This window comes from Microtus oregoni, unplaced genomic scaffold (genome assembly GCF_018167655.1).
Source record: "Microtus oregoni isolate MIOR12 unplaced genomic scaffold, Mior012 000010F_ref0000083, whole genome shotgun sequence".
In the NCBI taxonomy this organism is placed as follows: Eukaryota; Metazoa; Chordata; class Mammalia; order Rodentia; family Cricetidae; genus Microtus; species Microtus oregoni.
The window spans coordinates 22,145,322-22,162,113 of record NW_024543069.1 but is presented as its reverse complement, the minus strand read 5'-3'; the positions used below and the strand labels follow the sequence as shown (position 1 = coordinate 22,162,113).

The 16,792-nt window shown below is 44.4% G+C and overlaps 1 protein-coding gene across 8 annotated transcripts in view; it reads left to right on the top strand.

The window, feature by feature from the left end:
- Dclk1 (doublecortin like kinase 1) overlaps positions 1–16,792 on the top strand; it is a 293,883-nt gene that overhangs the window by 227,773 nt on the left and 49,318 nt on the right. For all 8 annotated transcript variants that reach the window (XM_041659043.1, XM_041659045.1, XM_041659042.1 and 5 more), the window contains 4 exons: positions 1,014–1,122; positions 9,731–9,788; positions 10,204–10,323; positions 12,161–12,307. In XM_041659043.1, the coding sequence (XP_041514977.1) occupies positions 1,014–1,122; positions 9,731–9,788; positions 10,204–10,323; positions 12,161–12,307 (434 nt within the window). The remainder of the gene's footprint in view (positions 1–1,013; positions 1,123–9,730; positions 9,789–10,203; positions 10,324–12,160; positions 12,308–16,792) is intronic.

The following is a 16,792-nucleotide window of genomic DNA, read 5'->3' as shown; positions in this document are numbered from 1 at the left end:
GAAAAGCCACCCCAGGTGCACAGGCCAGCACAAAGGACCTCTATGAATTTCCATCCATTCTTCCCCAGTCCCACACATAAAATGTGAGCTACAAAACTTGCCGGGAAACCACATTTACTTTGAGACTCAGTATATGAGGACAGGCTAGGAGAAGTGCACCACGAGGAAGCTCACTAGGCTCCTATGCCATTTTGCACGCAGGTTGCCCGGGAGAAAGCTGGGATTTATAACTTTAAGGCATGTACATTTTACAGCCTAGATTTAAAAGGCTTTTTATACCCTCGACATGTTAAACGTGATGCATCATATTTATGTGACCCAAGCATGGCTTATTTAATTTTACAGCCTTGGATATTTAAAGCTTTATTAGGCTTTTGTAAAATGTTTCAAAATACATTTTCAGAGGGAGACTATGTTGTGTTATTACAAAAACTGTCTGCCCACAGACATAATAGATATCAGGGTTTAAACTTGACATCTGCCATGCAGGTTGCTTGGTGAGAACATTTGTCCAAAATCTGCTCATTGATACTTAATGCACGAGGAATTTTGCAGAGATATCCATTTCAGGATGGAGTCAAGCTTGGTGTCCAAACAGCAGGACCTTTTCATGCTTGTACCATGTCAGGCTGCTCAGCGTTCCTCCAGAAATGCCTTTTCCTCTGCCCTGTACATAAAATGTCATTTCCCTGCACACAATGGGTATTCAGTGAAGGTTGTTGATGAAATGAGCATGAAGTTTGAAATGCGGGATTTCCTCCTCTGAATCCCCACTGCAGCAGAAAACATAAGCTGCAGTGATATCGCTCCAGGTGGGCCCGATAGGCTTTTTTTAATTTATCGTTTGCCTTGGTGAAGACCATTGAGTCTGTATGAGCCTGTAAGGGAGGGGGGCTTCCCACAATTACTTCTGAATTGGTTCCAGCCCGTGAGATGATGCTTAGGAGTGTATCTTTCATACAACATCTGTGGCCCCTTCCCAATCAATAAAAACACACCACTAATTCTTTCAGAAGAGTCCGAGGAAGGCTTCCAGATTCCTGCCACAATAACAGAGCGATACAAAGTTGGGAGAACAATAGGAGATGGGAATTTCGCTGTTGTCAAGGAATGCGTAGAGAGGTAAGCAGGGGGGCTGCCAGTGTGGGAACTTAAAGGAACCGCTTGGCTTTCATGGCTTCCATGGTCCAGTCTCTATTTTCAGACAGAGACACATATGGATTAAGTTAAGGTCTCAACCCCAGAGACAAAAGGAATTTAAAAAATAATAGACAAAAAGCCATCTAAAAACAGACTTTAAAAATATAACAATTCCTAGGATGCTCTCTCAGATATAAAGACTTCGATTTTTATGTAGTGTATGTTGAAAAGCTTTCCAGTTCTGTCAGGTGGTGTTTTATATTGTTTTCTTGAGAAGTTATTTTGAAGACTTCCTCATGTACAGCTTCTCAAGAATGCTCTTTTCTAGAGTTTGACCTCTAATATACACCATCATGAAATTACACACGACAATGGCCTCGAACGGTTTCAAAACGCCTGTGTGCTGAGTCTGCAAACGTGGTACTCGATCTGCAAAAGTGTCTTCAGATGATTTAACTGTACACCCTTTGGGTTTGGAGCCAAGGTCTTTGCAAGCCATCCTCAAAGTCACCATCCTCCTGCCTCTGCCTTCCGACTGTTAGGATCACAGGCATGTTCTCACGCCTGGTGTATGCCCAGGCTCTTGACTGTTCAAGGGTGCAGCTGGTGGATACCAGGTAGAGAAATGACGTTGTCGGCCAGCACAGAGTGACCTCAAAAACCTCAGCTCAGTGTCAGGCTCCGAGTTCTGTTCCCAGGCTTTGGACAACTGGCATCTTCCCGGGGCTATGCTGAGGGCATTTAGCCCATCCCTTGAGGGATCCCTCTGGTTCTCTGTGTTCCCCTGCTCTCCTTCGTTACTCCCGGGGAACTGGACAGTCCTTGAGTTCCTGGAGCCTGTAGAAGTACCTCTGCCCTGTGTCTCATCACTGCTTAGAGGGGACTCCTCAGACCAGGAGACAGATGAGGAAGCTGTAGCACAGAAGAGCCTGGGTCTGAGCCACTTAGAACTGGAGGCCTGCCTAGGGTACCACGCACCACCAGGATTTAGCTGAAACAGCATCCGCCTAGATGCTGTACCCTGGCATGCCTTTCGTTCAAGACAGCAAAGCCCCCACTAAGCAGCCCTCAACAGTTGCTCTCAGATTTCACTCCCCTCAGTAATCCAGCTGGGCTGGGATGTTCACAGCCTAGCAGCCTGCTGAGGCACTTCTTCTGCATGAGGTAGAGTCAGGAGCAACTGGTGGCCTGGAAATGTCCCCTGCTGATGCCGTCAGCTCACCTCTCTCCTCTCCCTTAGTCCCTGGTCCCCATTGATGGAACATGGCCTTCAATTGCCTGCCTGCCAGATACAGAAAACATTCCAGGACCACCTTGGCTTCCACCCTTCCTGAAACCAGACCAATCACTATTTACTAAACATCTATCCATTTGTGGCCCTTAAGTTATAGTATCTCATTGAATTGTAATGATCCAATCAGGTCAGTATTGCTGTTCCCACATTATAAAAAAATATAGATGGAAGACATTAAATATACAAGGTCAGTCATCTGCTAAACATGTAGACCACAGTTTTGCTCCCAAACACACACTTAAGTCTGTCTACCCCAGTGCTTCTAATAAAGAATTAAAAAAAAAAAAAAAAGAATTCCCCACAAGAGTCCAGTGAGGAACTTACCTATACCAAAGTCACTTTTCCAGTGCACAAGGCAGAAATTAAATAGCGAAAGGTATTCTAAGCAAGAAGTCTCTTTTTCTGGCAGATTGTCATGGCCTTTCTTGTGGGCTTTCTGATCATATGTCAACACTCAGCAGTAGATTACTGGTTGTTCTAGCTGGTCCTAGACCAGGATGGTATCTCAGTCCTAGGATCCTAGCCTTCTGATACTAGACAATTCCCACTTCTCCATATAGAATTCCCCTCTTTCCTTCCATCCTTCCTTCCTTCCTTCTTTTTTTCCTTCCTTCCTTTCTTCCTTCCTTTTTTCCCCTCCCTCCCTCCCTCCCTCCCTCCCTTCTTTCCTTCCTTCCTTCCTTCCTTCCTTCCTTCCTTCCTTCCTTCCTACTTGGGCTCACTGCATGGAACTTCAGAGTTTAAACACCAGATTGCTCCTCAAGTGTCAGCCTCCAGCTCCTGCTGAGCAAGGACATATGGCTGGTGCCCTCTCTCTCCAGAGATATTATGAAACATTCTTTTAATATTTTACAGAGATCCAGAAAATAAACACAAGCTAAGAATGTTGTGGATGGCACATACTGCTTGTGGGTGCGCTCTGCTGTGTTTGGGGGATGGATGTGTATCAACATGGGTAAAGATGTTCATCCTCTGTCATAATGTGCCACCACAGGCAATTTTTCTACAGTGGGTACAGTAACAGGGTGACATGGGTCCTCTTTTCTGTGGACCTTCTAGCATATTCTTTGCTAACGCACTACTATTTGAGTCAATGAAGGGTTTTTATTATTTTTATAAACTCTTTGAGAATCTCATACTTTGTCTTTTAATCATCCATCTCCCTATCTCCTCCCAGATCCATCATCCATTCCACACCCATCCAATGTAATCTCCTCATTTTGTTTTTAAATCCGTTGAGTCTCATTAATGTCATCTAAGACAGTAGGCATTCACTAGACCATGTTAGAGCTACCAGGAGCCATGCCCTTAAAGAAATTTAACTCTCCTCCCCGCAGCTATCAGTTACCAACAACTCCTCAGCTGGGGTGGGCTTCCTGCACTCTCCCCCCTACATGCTTGGATTTTGTCTGGCATGAGCTCATGCAAGTCTTATGAGCACTGTCTCAGCTAGTGCGCATACGTGTTTCCTTATAGACATTCACTCCCTGGCTCTTACAGACTTTCCTCCACCTCTTCCACAATGCTCCCTGACCTTTGGGAGAAAGGTGTGATATGATACGCCCTAAGGCTGAGCATCCAAAGTCATTCTCAGTATCTTGACCAGTTGTGGGTCTCAGTGCCAATCCCCTGTGGCAATAAGGGGCTTCTCAGATGAGGGTTCAGGTATGTGCTAATCTATAGGTATGATGAGAAGCCATTAGGAGTCAATGTGATACTATGTCTCATTAGCAGAATTTACTATGTCTCATTAGCAGGTTTTTTCGTAACTACTGTCTAGTCACATGTCCTTAGCCCTGATAAATGTCAGGTATGTGTTCTATCTTTTGGAGCAGTCTTAGTCCAAGAAGAAAGTGCCTACTCCATGAAATCGGAATTTCTTTTCTTGTAAAGCTTGCGCTTGGGCTCCAGCCTTAGGCCGTATTAATGGGGAGGTGACCTTACCAACTGATTGCCCTAGACAAGGAGAAGGACAGGATTCTCTGGTACTGCTGCTCTTGTGCAGCCTAGAGAGCCCGTGAAAGGACAAGAATGCAATGCAGGAACAGACGAGCGCATGGCCTGTGCTGTTATCAGCAAGCCTTAAAGCAGGTTCATTATTTTGGCTAAACTGTGCCTTGGTATTGCTACTTATGGTTTACATTTTGCATGAATACCAGCTTGGGGCTCATTTTTAAAGACTAGCTGCTTCTGTAAACCTATGTTTGTTGTAATTAAGGGTTATTATTACATGACTGCAGTTCTGCCTCTAAGAAGTCAAGAAAGAATCGTTGCGGCATTAAACTTTGTGGTCCTTTGTGGGGTGTGTGGTCTGATGTATGAGTGAATTTAGTAGGATGTGTGTTATAACATGTCCTAACTAGAGAGGTGTCATATAGTTTTTTATAAGCCCCGAGGCCACCAAACCCATCCTTGCTTCCCTCTTCCCCCAATGGTAGTCTTAGGACGGAATGTAAGATCCTGGCCTTCTGGGAGACAACCCTGTCATCAGCTCAGGGATGCCTGCCTGCATATAAACAAAAACTCCACCTTCCCAGATTCCACAGCAGCTATGGTTATGAAAGACTTCTAGCAGAGAAAGGGGGCTTCAAAGTCATTACCTTCTGGCTTTATGCCCCAGATTTAATCATAACAATATAATGTTTATTGAGTGTTTCCTGAGCTGGGGCCTGAAAGTACAGTAACAAACATTTTTTTTTTTTTAGAAATAATACATGTAACTAGTTTTTAAAATGCCCACTGTAGTAATAGGGGCGGCAGGGCTGCGTTCCCAGCACCCCGGCCGCCTGCTCGACTAGCTTATGCCCCAAAATAATTACACAGACACTGTATTCTTTTAATCACTGCTTGGCCCATTCTCTTCTAGGCTAATTCTCACATATTAATTTAACCCATTTCTAATCATCTGTGTATGGCACCCCAAGGTGTGCTTACCGGGGAGATTCTAGCCTAGTCCATCCTGGGTCGGAGCTTCATCCCAGGAGCGGGGCATGGCGTCTCTCTCTGAGGCGTCTGCTCCCGAGAGAGCTGTGGAGTCTCCGACCTCACTTCCTCTTCCTCCCAGCGTTCTGTTCTGTTTACTCCTCCCACCTATCCTCTAACCAATAAAATGGGCCAGGGCAGTGCCTTTATTAGCCAATGACCTTCCTCCATCATTTTCCCTTTTTCGGTTTAAACAAAAAAAAAGGCTTTAACGTTAACATAGCAAAATTACATATAACAAAACAGTTATCAAGTAAAAGTCACAATAATCTTTATCATAACTACGGAAAACTATAACTATAACTAACTATTCTTAACTCCATCAAAGACTCCAGAAAGATATAATATTACCTAAGTAAACAAGAACTAAGAAACTTCAAACTCTAGAAATGACAAAGACATCTCGCTGCCTGGACAGTCACCCAAAGTTCTTTTGTACCGTTGGGGCATCCATCTTCAGCCTTCAGGCCCATGCTATCCAGCAGACATTTCCATAAAGCAGGAAAATTCAAAGTCAGTTCAGTCACTATCTGTTGTGTCCTGCAGAATGTCTCGCAGACTCTTTCAAAATGAATCAGGAACCCCGAAAGATCATCTCACCTTAGGCAAGTTCAGTAGTCCTCTCTCTGCGGGTTCTCTATGTCCAGTTTATGCAATAGTCCAGGCAAGAGCAGTTTCTTGCCCAAATGGCTATCAAAACTCCATAACGAGCCTTTCGATGCCCATCTTCCTCTTGAAATAGATTGGTGCTGCCAGGAGCAGAGTGTCTCATTGTCATGAAAAGTCCTCAGTTATTAAAACATTAAATGTCCTATTCTGTAATCTTTGAAAGACATGAAGAATGTCTATCTAAAATATATCTCTATATATCTAGAAAATCTAACTAACATGACTACAAACTTGACTATTATGATTATCTATTAACTACCTATATACATTACATTTTTAAATGAACTACACAATCACAATACCTTAATCAATATCAGAAATACATATACATTTAACAAAATTGACCTTAAATCGCTATCAATAAAGCAAAATCTATACTAATGCAAATTATTCATATCTATATCATATCCCCCTTTATTTTATTTTTTTTTCATATCCCCCTTTAAATGTAAAAGAACATTTATAAACATTTTTTGGGAATTTGGGCGCAGTTATTTCTCTCCAAACTGCTTCCTGCTGAATGGGGGCGTCGTTAATTTGGTCTTTCATGGTATAACCTGTGTGCTAGTTTCATCTCAGTTGGCAGTTGAGCGAAGCAATTTTCTGAAGATGTTCACAACAACCCTTCAGGAGGGCGTGGTCCACCATATCAAATCGGAATAGAAGAAATGAACAGCGTCTCATCCTCTGTGAAAACAAAATAAGAATCTCTTTTCCAAAGTATCATATCCTTAGATACAAATTCAAAATATCTATTTTGGATTAGTTCAGCAGCATTTATAAACAAATATCTTTTAGCAGCTGTTGCTCCTTCCTCAGCATTCAAATAATTCAAAGAGAGCATAATAGCATACAGTGTCAAAATTCTCTGTCTATTTTCCATCTTTGTACAGCTTTGTTTTAACCTCTATTTCGTTTATTTTTACTTTTAACTCTTTGCTTTTTGAGACAGGTTCTCTGTATCTTTGACCTGAAGTAACTCTGTAGACCAGGCTGTCTTTGAACTCTCAGAGATCCGCCTGTCTCTGCCTCCCAGGCATTCGGGATTAAAGGTGTACACTACTACACCTTGAACTCACAGAGATCTGTTTGTCTCTGCCTTCTAGGCACTGGGATTAAAGGCGTGTGCTACCACACACAACTCTCTTCCTTTTTTTGTTTTTTACTTTAAAAACTTCAACTTTTAGTCTGCATATATTTTTAACACACTGTAAACCATTTAAAAATTTTCTTTGTCTTTGAATCTCTCTTTACTGTATATCTCTCTTTTTCTGACCACATGAGTCTTTAATTTACCAAGCAATATCAGTAGGATTAAAGGCGTGGCTTTGCCAGCTAGATCCAGTCCATTCCTTAGCTTTCCAGCCTCATGGCGGATATACAGGCTGTAGCCATGTTTACTGCAACAACTGTATGGCATTTCAAGGTCCCTGCCAGCAAGTGAGCTACAACAGACAACACTCAGGTCCTCTCTAGGTAGCCGGCCCTCCTGCCTCAAACAGTCAGAGTTTGCCCTGGCAGGATGGCCCAGAAAGCTGGCATTTTTAAACGGCGCAGCTTTTTTCCTGCTACGGCTGAAAACTGAAAAGCATGCGTTCAGCTTTTCGTCAACACCGTTTAAGTGTATCGTGGCAGGTCCTCTTAATGAGCTGCAGGGTTTTGCAGCTAAAGCTGAGTCAGGAAGCCTCTCTTAGATGAGGTGCTTGCTTGCCTCTGGCAAGCAGAGTAGACCCGAGAACACAGCGAGTCTAGTTGCCATCAAACAAATCGTAGCACTTTACTCCAAATGCTCTATTCAAAAGCTCTGTCCCCCACAGGAGCCAGACAGAGATCGCAATGGCGGCACAGCCCCAGGAAGTCGCGCTTTAAAATGACACAGCGTTTTTTCTGCTACTGTTGCCGAATCAGGAAATCTCTCTACAGCACGCCACCAACAAACAGCAAAATCTGTGTTAAACTCTCTCTCCCTTATTTTTAAGCCTTCTCAGGTTTTTTAAATGGGTTTAGTTGTCCACACGTCTGGGCGCCAACTGTAGTAATAGGGGCGGCAGGGCTGCGTTCCCAGCACCCCGGCCGCCTGCTCGACTAGCTTATGCCCCAAAATAATTACACAGACACTGTATTCTTTTAATCACTGCTTGGCCCATTCTCTTCTAGGCTAATTCTCACATATTAATTTAACCCATTTCTAATCATCTGTGTATGGCACCCCAAGGTGTGCTTACCGGGGAGATTCTAGCCTAGTCCATCCTGGGTCGGAGCTTCATCCCAGGAGCGGGGCATGGCGTCTCTCTCTGAGGCGTCTGCTCCCGAGAGAGCTGTGGAGTCTCCGACCTCACTTCCTCTTCCTCCCAGCGTTCTGTTCTGTTTACTCCTCCCACCTATCCTCTAACCAATAAAATGGGCCAGGGCAGTGCCTTTATTAGCCAATGACCTTCCTCCATCAGCCCACGAAACAGATATTTTATTACTTGGCCTCCTAGCTTGTGTATAGAAAGGTCGTGTCTTTGCCCTAAGCACATAAGTGGGAATCCCATTAAATTCCATACTGAAGAATTTGAAATTCCCATTTTCAAACTGCTCCTTTATCAGCCTCATTTCAACCACAACCGTTTGTATTCAGACAGGTGGTTTCTATCTGTAAGGAAAAGGCTGGGCTCTGAAGGCCTGTACCAGGGATGAAGGCTTGTTGCCTCAGAAGTTGTAGCTTACTGAAATTTCTTGTATGCTGTGTTCTCTAATAGCCACGCCCCTGGGTTTGGTGCCAGAAGATCTTAGAAATTCTGGCCCACATTAGCACTGTTGAAAGGTGACAACACCGCTGATCCTTCTGTCCCACACCCATCAGGGATGTGGCTGAGCTTTAGGGAAAGTTCAGGGTCAGAGAAATATGATTTTACCCATGCCATGTGGCCATGGGTAAGTGAGTTGATATTAACCATCCTTTCCGTTTTGCCCTGAGAATGACCACCAGGAAGGCCCAGTGGGTACCAGAAAAGCACTAGAAGTGTTTCCTCCTCCTCTGTCCTCTCTGAGCCTCATCTCGGCTTCTCCCGCAGTTCGCTCTCAGGCTCTGACACTGACCACACGTGTAGAGGGTGTTCCGCTTCTCAGGCCTGTTCAAGGTGACCTTGTGAGCTGTCAGGCGACTGTCGTAGCCACTCTTGTGGATCGAGAACCCCAAGAAAGACTGACTGGGCACAATAGATCACACTTAGACTCCCAGCACTCCAGTAGCTGATGCAGGAGGATCATCGGTTTGAGGCCAGCCATTTAGGGAAGCCCATGTGTGGCAGAGGTGGTGGATAATTAAAAGAGTAGCAAAAGGACAATTACAGATGGATGCTTTGCAACTTTGCTGGTGACTTCCAGGAAAAGGGACAGCAACTTAGCAGAGCTGAAACAGCCACAGTGGCGTGTTTCCTGTTTAAACGTGGCTGCATTACTCCGGATCCGTCTGTACTAACAGATTCATTGTCCTTAGTTGGGGTAAACCCACAAACATCTGCAGACTGCTTTGTACAGAAAGAACAGAGCCCTTTCAAAAATAGAAATGCTGAGACCTACAAGCAAGAGATTAACTTCCAACGAAAGGACTCAATTGATCCCAAATTAAGTTTTACTTTAAAACTTTTCTCTTTGCAGGTCAACTGCTCGGGAGTATGCCCTGAAAATCATCAAGAAAAGCAAATGTCGAGGCAAAGTACGTACCAGGTTTACTCTTGTGAAGTTTTCATTCAAGGGTAGAAATGTCAGCCGGTTTCTTAACCCGGTGCAGCGCAAGAGATGCCTTCTGATGAAACAGAATGTCACAAACTTAGGGGGACCTTCAGTCATATACATAATTCTGGAATAAAAGTAGTCAGGAAGATTTGATTTCATTTTCCCCCTCTGATCGCTTTATTGTCTCCCCTTACATTTGTTGCCTAAGATTCATCCTGTCATTTTCTAGAAAATTATAGTCGTCATGATGTGTCTTTAGTTGGATTATTTTAGGGTCTTCAGAATGCTGTTGCGTCTCCCCAAAATGCATCTCCCTTGTCTTCAGGTGGTTGTCCTGTCTTGAGTTGGTTCCTCATACATTTTGAGTGTATTAAAACGGCTTCTCCTTTGCACAGGAGCACATGATCCAGAACGAGGTGTCTATCTTGAGGAGGGTGAAGCACCCCAACATTGTCCTCTTGATCGAAGAGATGGATGTGCCCACTGAGCTGTACCTTGTTATGGAGTTAGTGAAGGTGAGTGTTCTTCCGTTGTCATGTTTGAGGTTGGCAGTGACCAGAACATGCCAACACTGTGGTAAAAATGTTACACTGTCCTTTGACCAAAGACAGGTCCTTTTATGTGTTGCAATTTTTATAGACATTTTATTACCGAATCGCTACTTTACTTACCTTGTAGATTATATAGTCTCCAGCTCACAGAATAGAATTTCACCATAGCACGGTTCTTTAAACCAACAGCTTCAGCTCACTCCTGTTGCCCTGCTGTGCACTATTATAAATATGATGAATTACCGTAGTTTTATCAGTCAGCTCCCTGTAGGTGGATTTTTGTGGGGAGGGTGAGACCAAGTGAAATTTGGGGATGAGAAATAGAGGTGTTTGATGATGCATCTGAGGACAGATCTCAGTCCGATGGCCAACTGTAAGCCTGCCTGACGAGTACAGCAAAGCCCTTCCCTGAGCTGCACAGCCTTCGTGAATTCTATCTGCAAAACTAAGATGTCTCAACTAGGGGGAAAGCATCCTGTCTGCACCAGAAAGAACCGCCTTGAGGCCTGGAGCCTTGGGCACCAGGACAGCACCTGATTCTTTGCAGACTGGCTCATACAACCACGCATATCCTGCTGTCTAACTAAGGGTAAGGGGTTCAGCTAGACCACAGAGAACATCCCGCATCCGCCAGTGGCTCAGAAACAAACTTCATACCTGTGTGACAGCCAGGTCTTTGAGAGAAACAGGAAGCAGAGAGAGAAAACATTTGTTTAGGTTTGTTCGTGGAAGAACCGTTGCTTGGCCAACAGGGAGAGAGAATTCCAGGGTGGAAGTTGCACATGGGGCACAGATGCCAGCACAGTTTGTGAAGCCTGAAACCTGACAGCCTACAGGGCTATGTCTCATTTGTTTGTTTGTTTATTTATTTATTTATTTTTATTATTTATTTATTTATTTGCTGTGTTTAAAGGGGAAATAAAGTTGCTCACTATGGAGTTACAGACATCTGAATGTGTTTGGGCTCTGGGGTCAGCTGTTTTGTAGTCAATCTCCTATCATGATGTAAATACTTTTAGTAAAGCATACCCAAAGTCTCTGAAAGGACTTCAGATAAGTGCCACTTAATATCAGGCCTAAATCATTGGTTGACTGAGTGTGATAAAGTATAAAGGACCACGGGAAGCAAAGACTCAGAAGAATAGAACCAGGAAACTGTCTTTGGTGTTCCCATCTTGCCCTCCCTCTCTCCCTGTCTTTCTTGTCTTCAGAACAGGCTGTGGGTCCCATTTTCCATTCCTTACAGAGAAAGGCATTATTGAAAAAGCTCACCGCCCACTCCAAGAGAACTAAATTTAGCAAGTCAAAGAGAGCGAGAGAGAGAGTGTGTGTTACGCACGTGTCTTAATAATTTCAAAGGCAGAAGAACATTCTGTTAAGGACAGAGCTTGCAGAATTACCTGTCTTTCTGGGGGAGTTTTAGGACTCTGAATTTGTACTTCAGCTGGCAGTTGGTGTGTGGCAGGTAGCACATGTCATCAGAATCCCCCAACATGAGGCTTCTCAGAGGGAACCCAGTTCCACCTCCTCTTCCCTGGAGAGAGGCTGAGGAGGCAGCCACGTGTCTGCTGTCAGAGTCTCATCACAGCTTTTCCTTAAGCTTAGGATAAAATGTCACTATCTCCCATACGGGGGAGAGAAGTCACCAGAGAGTCTTTCTCAAAGCAGAAGCCGAGAAAGCCCTTAGGAACCCCCACATTCTAGTCCGTTCTTCATCTCCTTTCTGGTTTGTCAGTCCCCTCCGTGGGCAGCCTATTGGTCCATCTGTCAGTACCCGGCTCAGCCAGCTGCTCTCTTCCAGGGCGGAGACCTTTTCGATGCCATCACATCCACTAGCAAATACACAGAGCGAGATGCCAGTGGGATGCTGTACAACCTGGCCAGTGCCATCAAATACCTGCACAGCCTGAACATCGTCCACCGTGACATCAAGCCGGAGAACCTGCTGGTAAGGGGAAAGCTGTCCTCTGGCAGCGTGGCTTCCAAGGCCTCCCTAGTGAATGGACACCCCCCCCCACACACACACACACACGCACACATGTCTTTTTTTCCTCTTCTTTCTTTTTAGCTGTTTGCCTCCTGGGCCCATTTCCACTCTTCTCAGTGTCTCTTCAAGGTGATCTGTAAGAGCTCTTATACCCTCAAGAACACTGATTTCTTAAGAACGGGAACAACATTCTGAAAAACAATCAAAGGATGCCTGGTAGTTAACATAATGGGCTCGGACCAAATAGTGAATAGGAGCATTTCCACAGCTGAACTTGTACTCTTCTAACTTAAGAGAAAAAACTCTTGTGTGTGGAGGGGAGGGAGGGAGCGTGTGTGTCCACATGTGTGCACAGAAGTGGGTGTGGTCGCGTGATGACCTGAGGTCCGTGTGAGTGTGTGTGTGTGTGTGTGTGTATGTGTGTGTGTGTGTGTGTGTGCGTGCATCCAGTGTCCTCCTTTCCAGCCTCCTTATATTTCGTCACAGAGTTGCTCAATGAAGCCAGAGCCCATTCAGCACATTCGGCCAGAAGCACACTTGTGTCCTGTCTTCACCTCCCCGGTTCTGGGACTACAGGCGTATGCCATCAGCCTGGCTTGTCTGTAGGTGTGGGGATCCAGATTCCCCATAAGAAGTAGGTGTTATCACTTCAGTGCAAAAAAAAAAAAATCCACAGGAAAAGATATTTTAGAAAATGGGTTGTGTGGGGATGTTGGTAAACTGTTTGCCTAGCCTTTATGAATCCTTGGGTTCTGATCCCCAGAACAGCATAAAACTGGCTATGGTGGTACAAGCCACTAACACCAGCACTTGGAAGGTAGGCAAATGGCATGGTCAGAAGTTGAAAGCCATCCTTGGCTACATAGGAAGTTCAAGACCAGCCTAGGCTACATCGTGACCTTTATCTAAAACAAAGTAAAGCAGACAACAGCCCAAAGCCCTGATGTCTTTCTTTCCTTTCTGTTTGCTTTGCTGTTTATAATTTCCCTGTCTGAGTTCTTTGTGCCATCAAATGAGTCTCCGTCTCGTGCCCACAGTCCAGGTGGTCCAGATGGAAGCAGAAACGAGGTGGGCGGAGCTACACTGGGAAACACGGAGTAGCACAGCTTCTACTGATCCTTCGGGCTAGAAACTGAAAGTGATTGTTCTCCCAGCCACCCAAAGATGGCCATTTTTTTTCTCTTTTGTTTTCCACTTTTGCAGATATTTAAAGTGCAGATTAGTGTACTAAGAGCCTTAATACCGCTCTGCTAAATCAGAAATTGATGTCTGGTGACCCTGCAGCTGGCTGCCTGAGGTCATCAGAATGATTGTACCAGGTGTGGTAGCACACACTTTTAATATCAGCACTGAGGAGGTAGAGGCAGGCAGATCTCTGGGAGTCGGAGGCCAGCCTGGTCTAGATTGTGAGTTCCAGGACGGGCAAAGCTACATAGTGAGACCCTCAAAAAAATTAAAATAAATCCACAAGTGTATCTTAACTCCCACCTCAAAAATCAAAGCTGATTAGGTTTGCTACTGTAGAATCACTTACGTGGTCAGCTTCATGCTAGGGGCTTTTAAAAATACCTAGTATCTTGTTTGAACCAGAGCCACCATGTGGAGTAAAAATTTTTTTTTTTTTTTTTTTTTTTTTTTTATTTTAATTTATTTATTTATTAAGAATTTCTGCCTCGTCCCCACAACCGCTTCCCGTTTCCCTCCCCCTCCCCCGATCAAGTCCCCCCCCCCCTCATCTGCTCGAAGAGCAATCAGGGTTCCCTGACCTGTGGGAAGCCCAAGGACTGCCCACCTCTATCCAGGTCTCCTAAGGTGAGCATTCAAACTGCCTAGGCTCCCACAAAGCCAGTACGTGCAGTAGGATCAAAAACCCACTGCAATTGTTCTTGAGTTCTCAGTATTCCTCATTGTCCGCTATGTTCAGCTAGTCTGGATTTATCCCATGCTTTTTCAGACCTAGGCCAGCTGGCCTTGGTGAGATCCCAATAGAACATCCCCATTGTCTTAGTGTGTGGGTGCACCCCTCGTGGTCCTGAGTTCCTTGCTCGTGCTCCGTCTCCTTCTGCTCCTGATTTGGACCTTGAGATTTCTGTCCGGTGCTCCCGTGTGGGTCTCTGTCTCTGTCTCCTTTCATCGCCTGATGAAGGTTAATATTCCTGAGGATGCCTATGTGTTTGTCTTTGGATTCACCTTATTTAGCTTCTCTAGGAACATGAATTATAGGCTCAATGTCCTTTATTTATGGCTAGAAACCAAATATGAGTGAGTACATCCCATGTTCCTCTTTTTGGGTCTGGCTTACCTCACTCAGGATAGTGTTTTCTATTTCCATCCATTTGTATGCAAAATTCAAGAAGTCCTTGTTTTTTACTGCTGAGTAATACTCTAATATGTATATATTCCATACTTTCTTCATCCATTCTTCCGTTGAAGGGCATCTAGGTTGTTTCCAGGTTCTGGCTATTACAAACAATGCTGCCATGAACATAGTTGAGCATATACTTTTGTTGTATGATAGGGCCTCTCTTGGGTATATTCCCAAGAGTGGTATTGCTGGATCCAGGGGTAGGTTGATCCCGAATTTCCTGAGAAACCGAAACACTGCTTTCCAGAGTGGTTGCACAAGTTTGCATTCCCACCAGCAATGGGTGAGTGTACCCCTTTCTCCACAACCTCTCCAGCAAAGGCTATCATTGGTGTTTTTGATTTTAGCCATTCTGACAGGTGTAAGGTGGTATCTTAAAGTTGTCTTGATTTGCATTTCCCTGATCGCTAAGGAAGTTGAGCATGACCTTAAGTGTCTTTTGGCCATTTGAAGTTCTTCTGTTGAGAATTCTCTGTTCAGATCAGTGCCCCATTTTATAATTGGGTTGATTAGCCTTTTACGGTCTAGTTTCTTGAGTTCTTTATATATTTTGGAGATCAAACCTTTGTCAGTTGCAGGGTTGGTGAAGATCTTCTCCCAGTCAGTGGGTTGTCTTTTTGTCTTAGTGACAGTGTCCTTTGCTTTACAGAAGCTTCTCAGCCTCAGGAAGTCCCATTTATTCAATGATGCCCTTAGTGTCTGTGCTGCTGGGGTTATACATAGGAAGTGGTCTCCTGTGCCCATGTGCTGTAGAGTACTTCCCACTTTCTCTTCTATCAGGTTCAGTGTGTTCGGACTGATATTGAGGTCTTTAATCCATTTGGATTTGAGTTTTGTGCATGGTGATAGATATGGAGTAAAAATTTTAACTCCTCCAATTCACAGGTAAAGAAACTGGAAGCCGGGCGATGGTGGCGCACACCTTTAATCCCAGCACTAGGGAGGCAGAGGCAGGCGGATCTCTGTGAGTTCGAGACCAGCCTGGTCTACAGAGCTAGTTCCAGGACAGGCTCCAAAGCCACAGAGAAACCCTGTCTCGAAAAACCAAAAAAAAAAAAAAAAAAAAAGAAACTGGGTGCCTAGAATTTAAATGACTTGCCCAAGGTGATAATATAATATGCAAGTAGAAAACTCAAGATCTCAACTGAGTTCTGACCCACAAAGTGTGCTCTGAATCAGGAGGAGACTAAGCAAGTGCCACTGTGGGCCAGGTCCCGTGCCAGGGAACTAGACACATTCCTTCATGGGGTTGACATTCAGGCATAAAAGGCAGGCATTCACGGAATAAATTTGCACCCAATTAGCTCTTTGCAATTATGTCGGTAATCTTGTAGCAGCTGGCTCATGCGAGCGGCCGAGGTCAAATGGCAGAGGTCTGACTTAATTGCACCTCAAATTCCAAACCCCTGCAGCAGCCTAAACATTCTCTCTGCCTAGCTGCCTCCATGAACCGCGGCAATTTTCTGTCATCCACAGTCATTACTCCTGAATCCTGACTCATGTGGCATCGCCTCATGGGAACAGATTTACAAGCGGGGCTTTGTTGAGCAACTTTTTTAGGCCCCAAGCCTCCGTGATTAGAGAGTAAAGGCTTCATTTCCCTCCATGGCACAGGTTTGGGGCACCCATTGTTTATTTGTTTCTCAGCAAACCATTGTCTATTTCCGTAAATACCGTCTAAGGTTGCATAGCAGAGTGCTTTTTTTTTAAAATTGTAGTTTGCAGGATATTTTTAAATTCTGTGATCACTGGAACATACTTTAACGTAAATGAACCAGAAAGGAAATATATATACTCTTCTCTTTTTCTTCCCCTCTCCTGCTTTGATTTGAAATATACAAAGAAACTATTGCAGCTATTCATAATTTTGAAAATATCCACATGAAAAATGAATAGATTTGCTTCCCCACTGCAGTAGTTTCCTACTGTGAGGAGATGGGATTGGTGTGTTTTCTTGGTGATAAATCCATCACAGAAGAAATAGAAAAGCAGAGCACATTTAGTGGAATGAAAATAACATTTCTAATTACGCATGAGATCGCCCTTGGTTCCAAATGCTGTTGAGATCTCCACAGGAATGG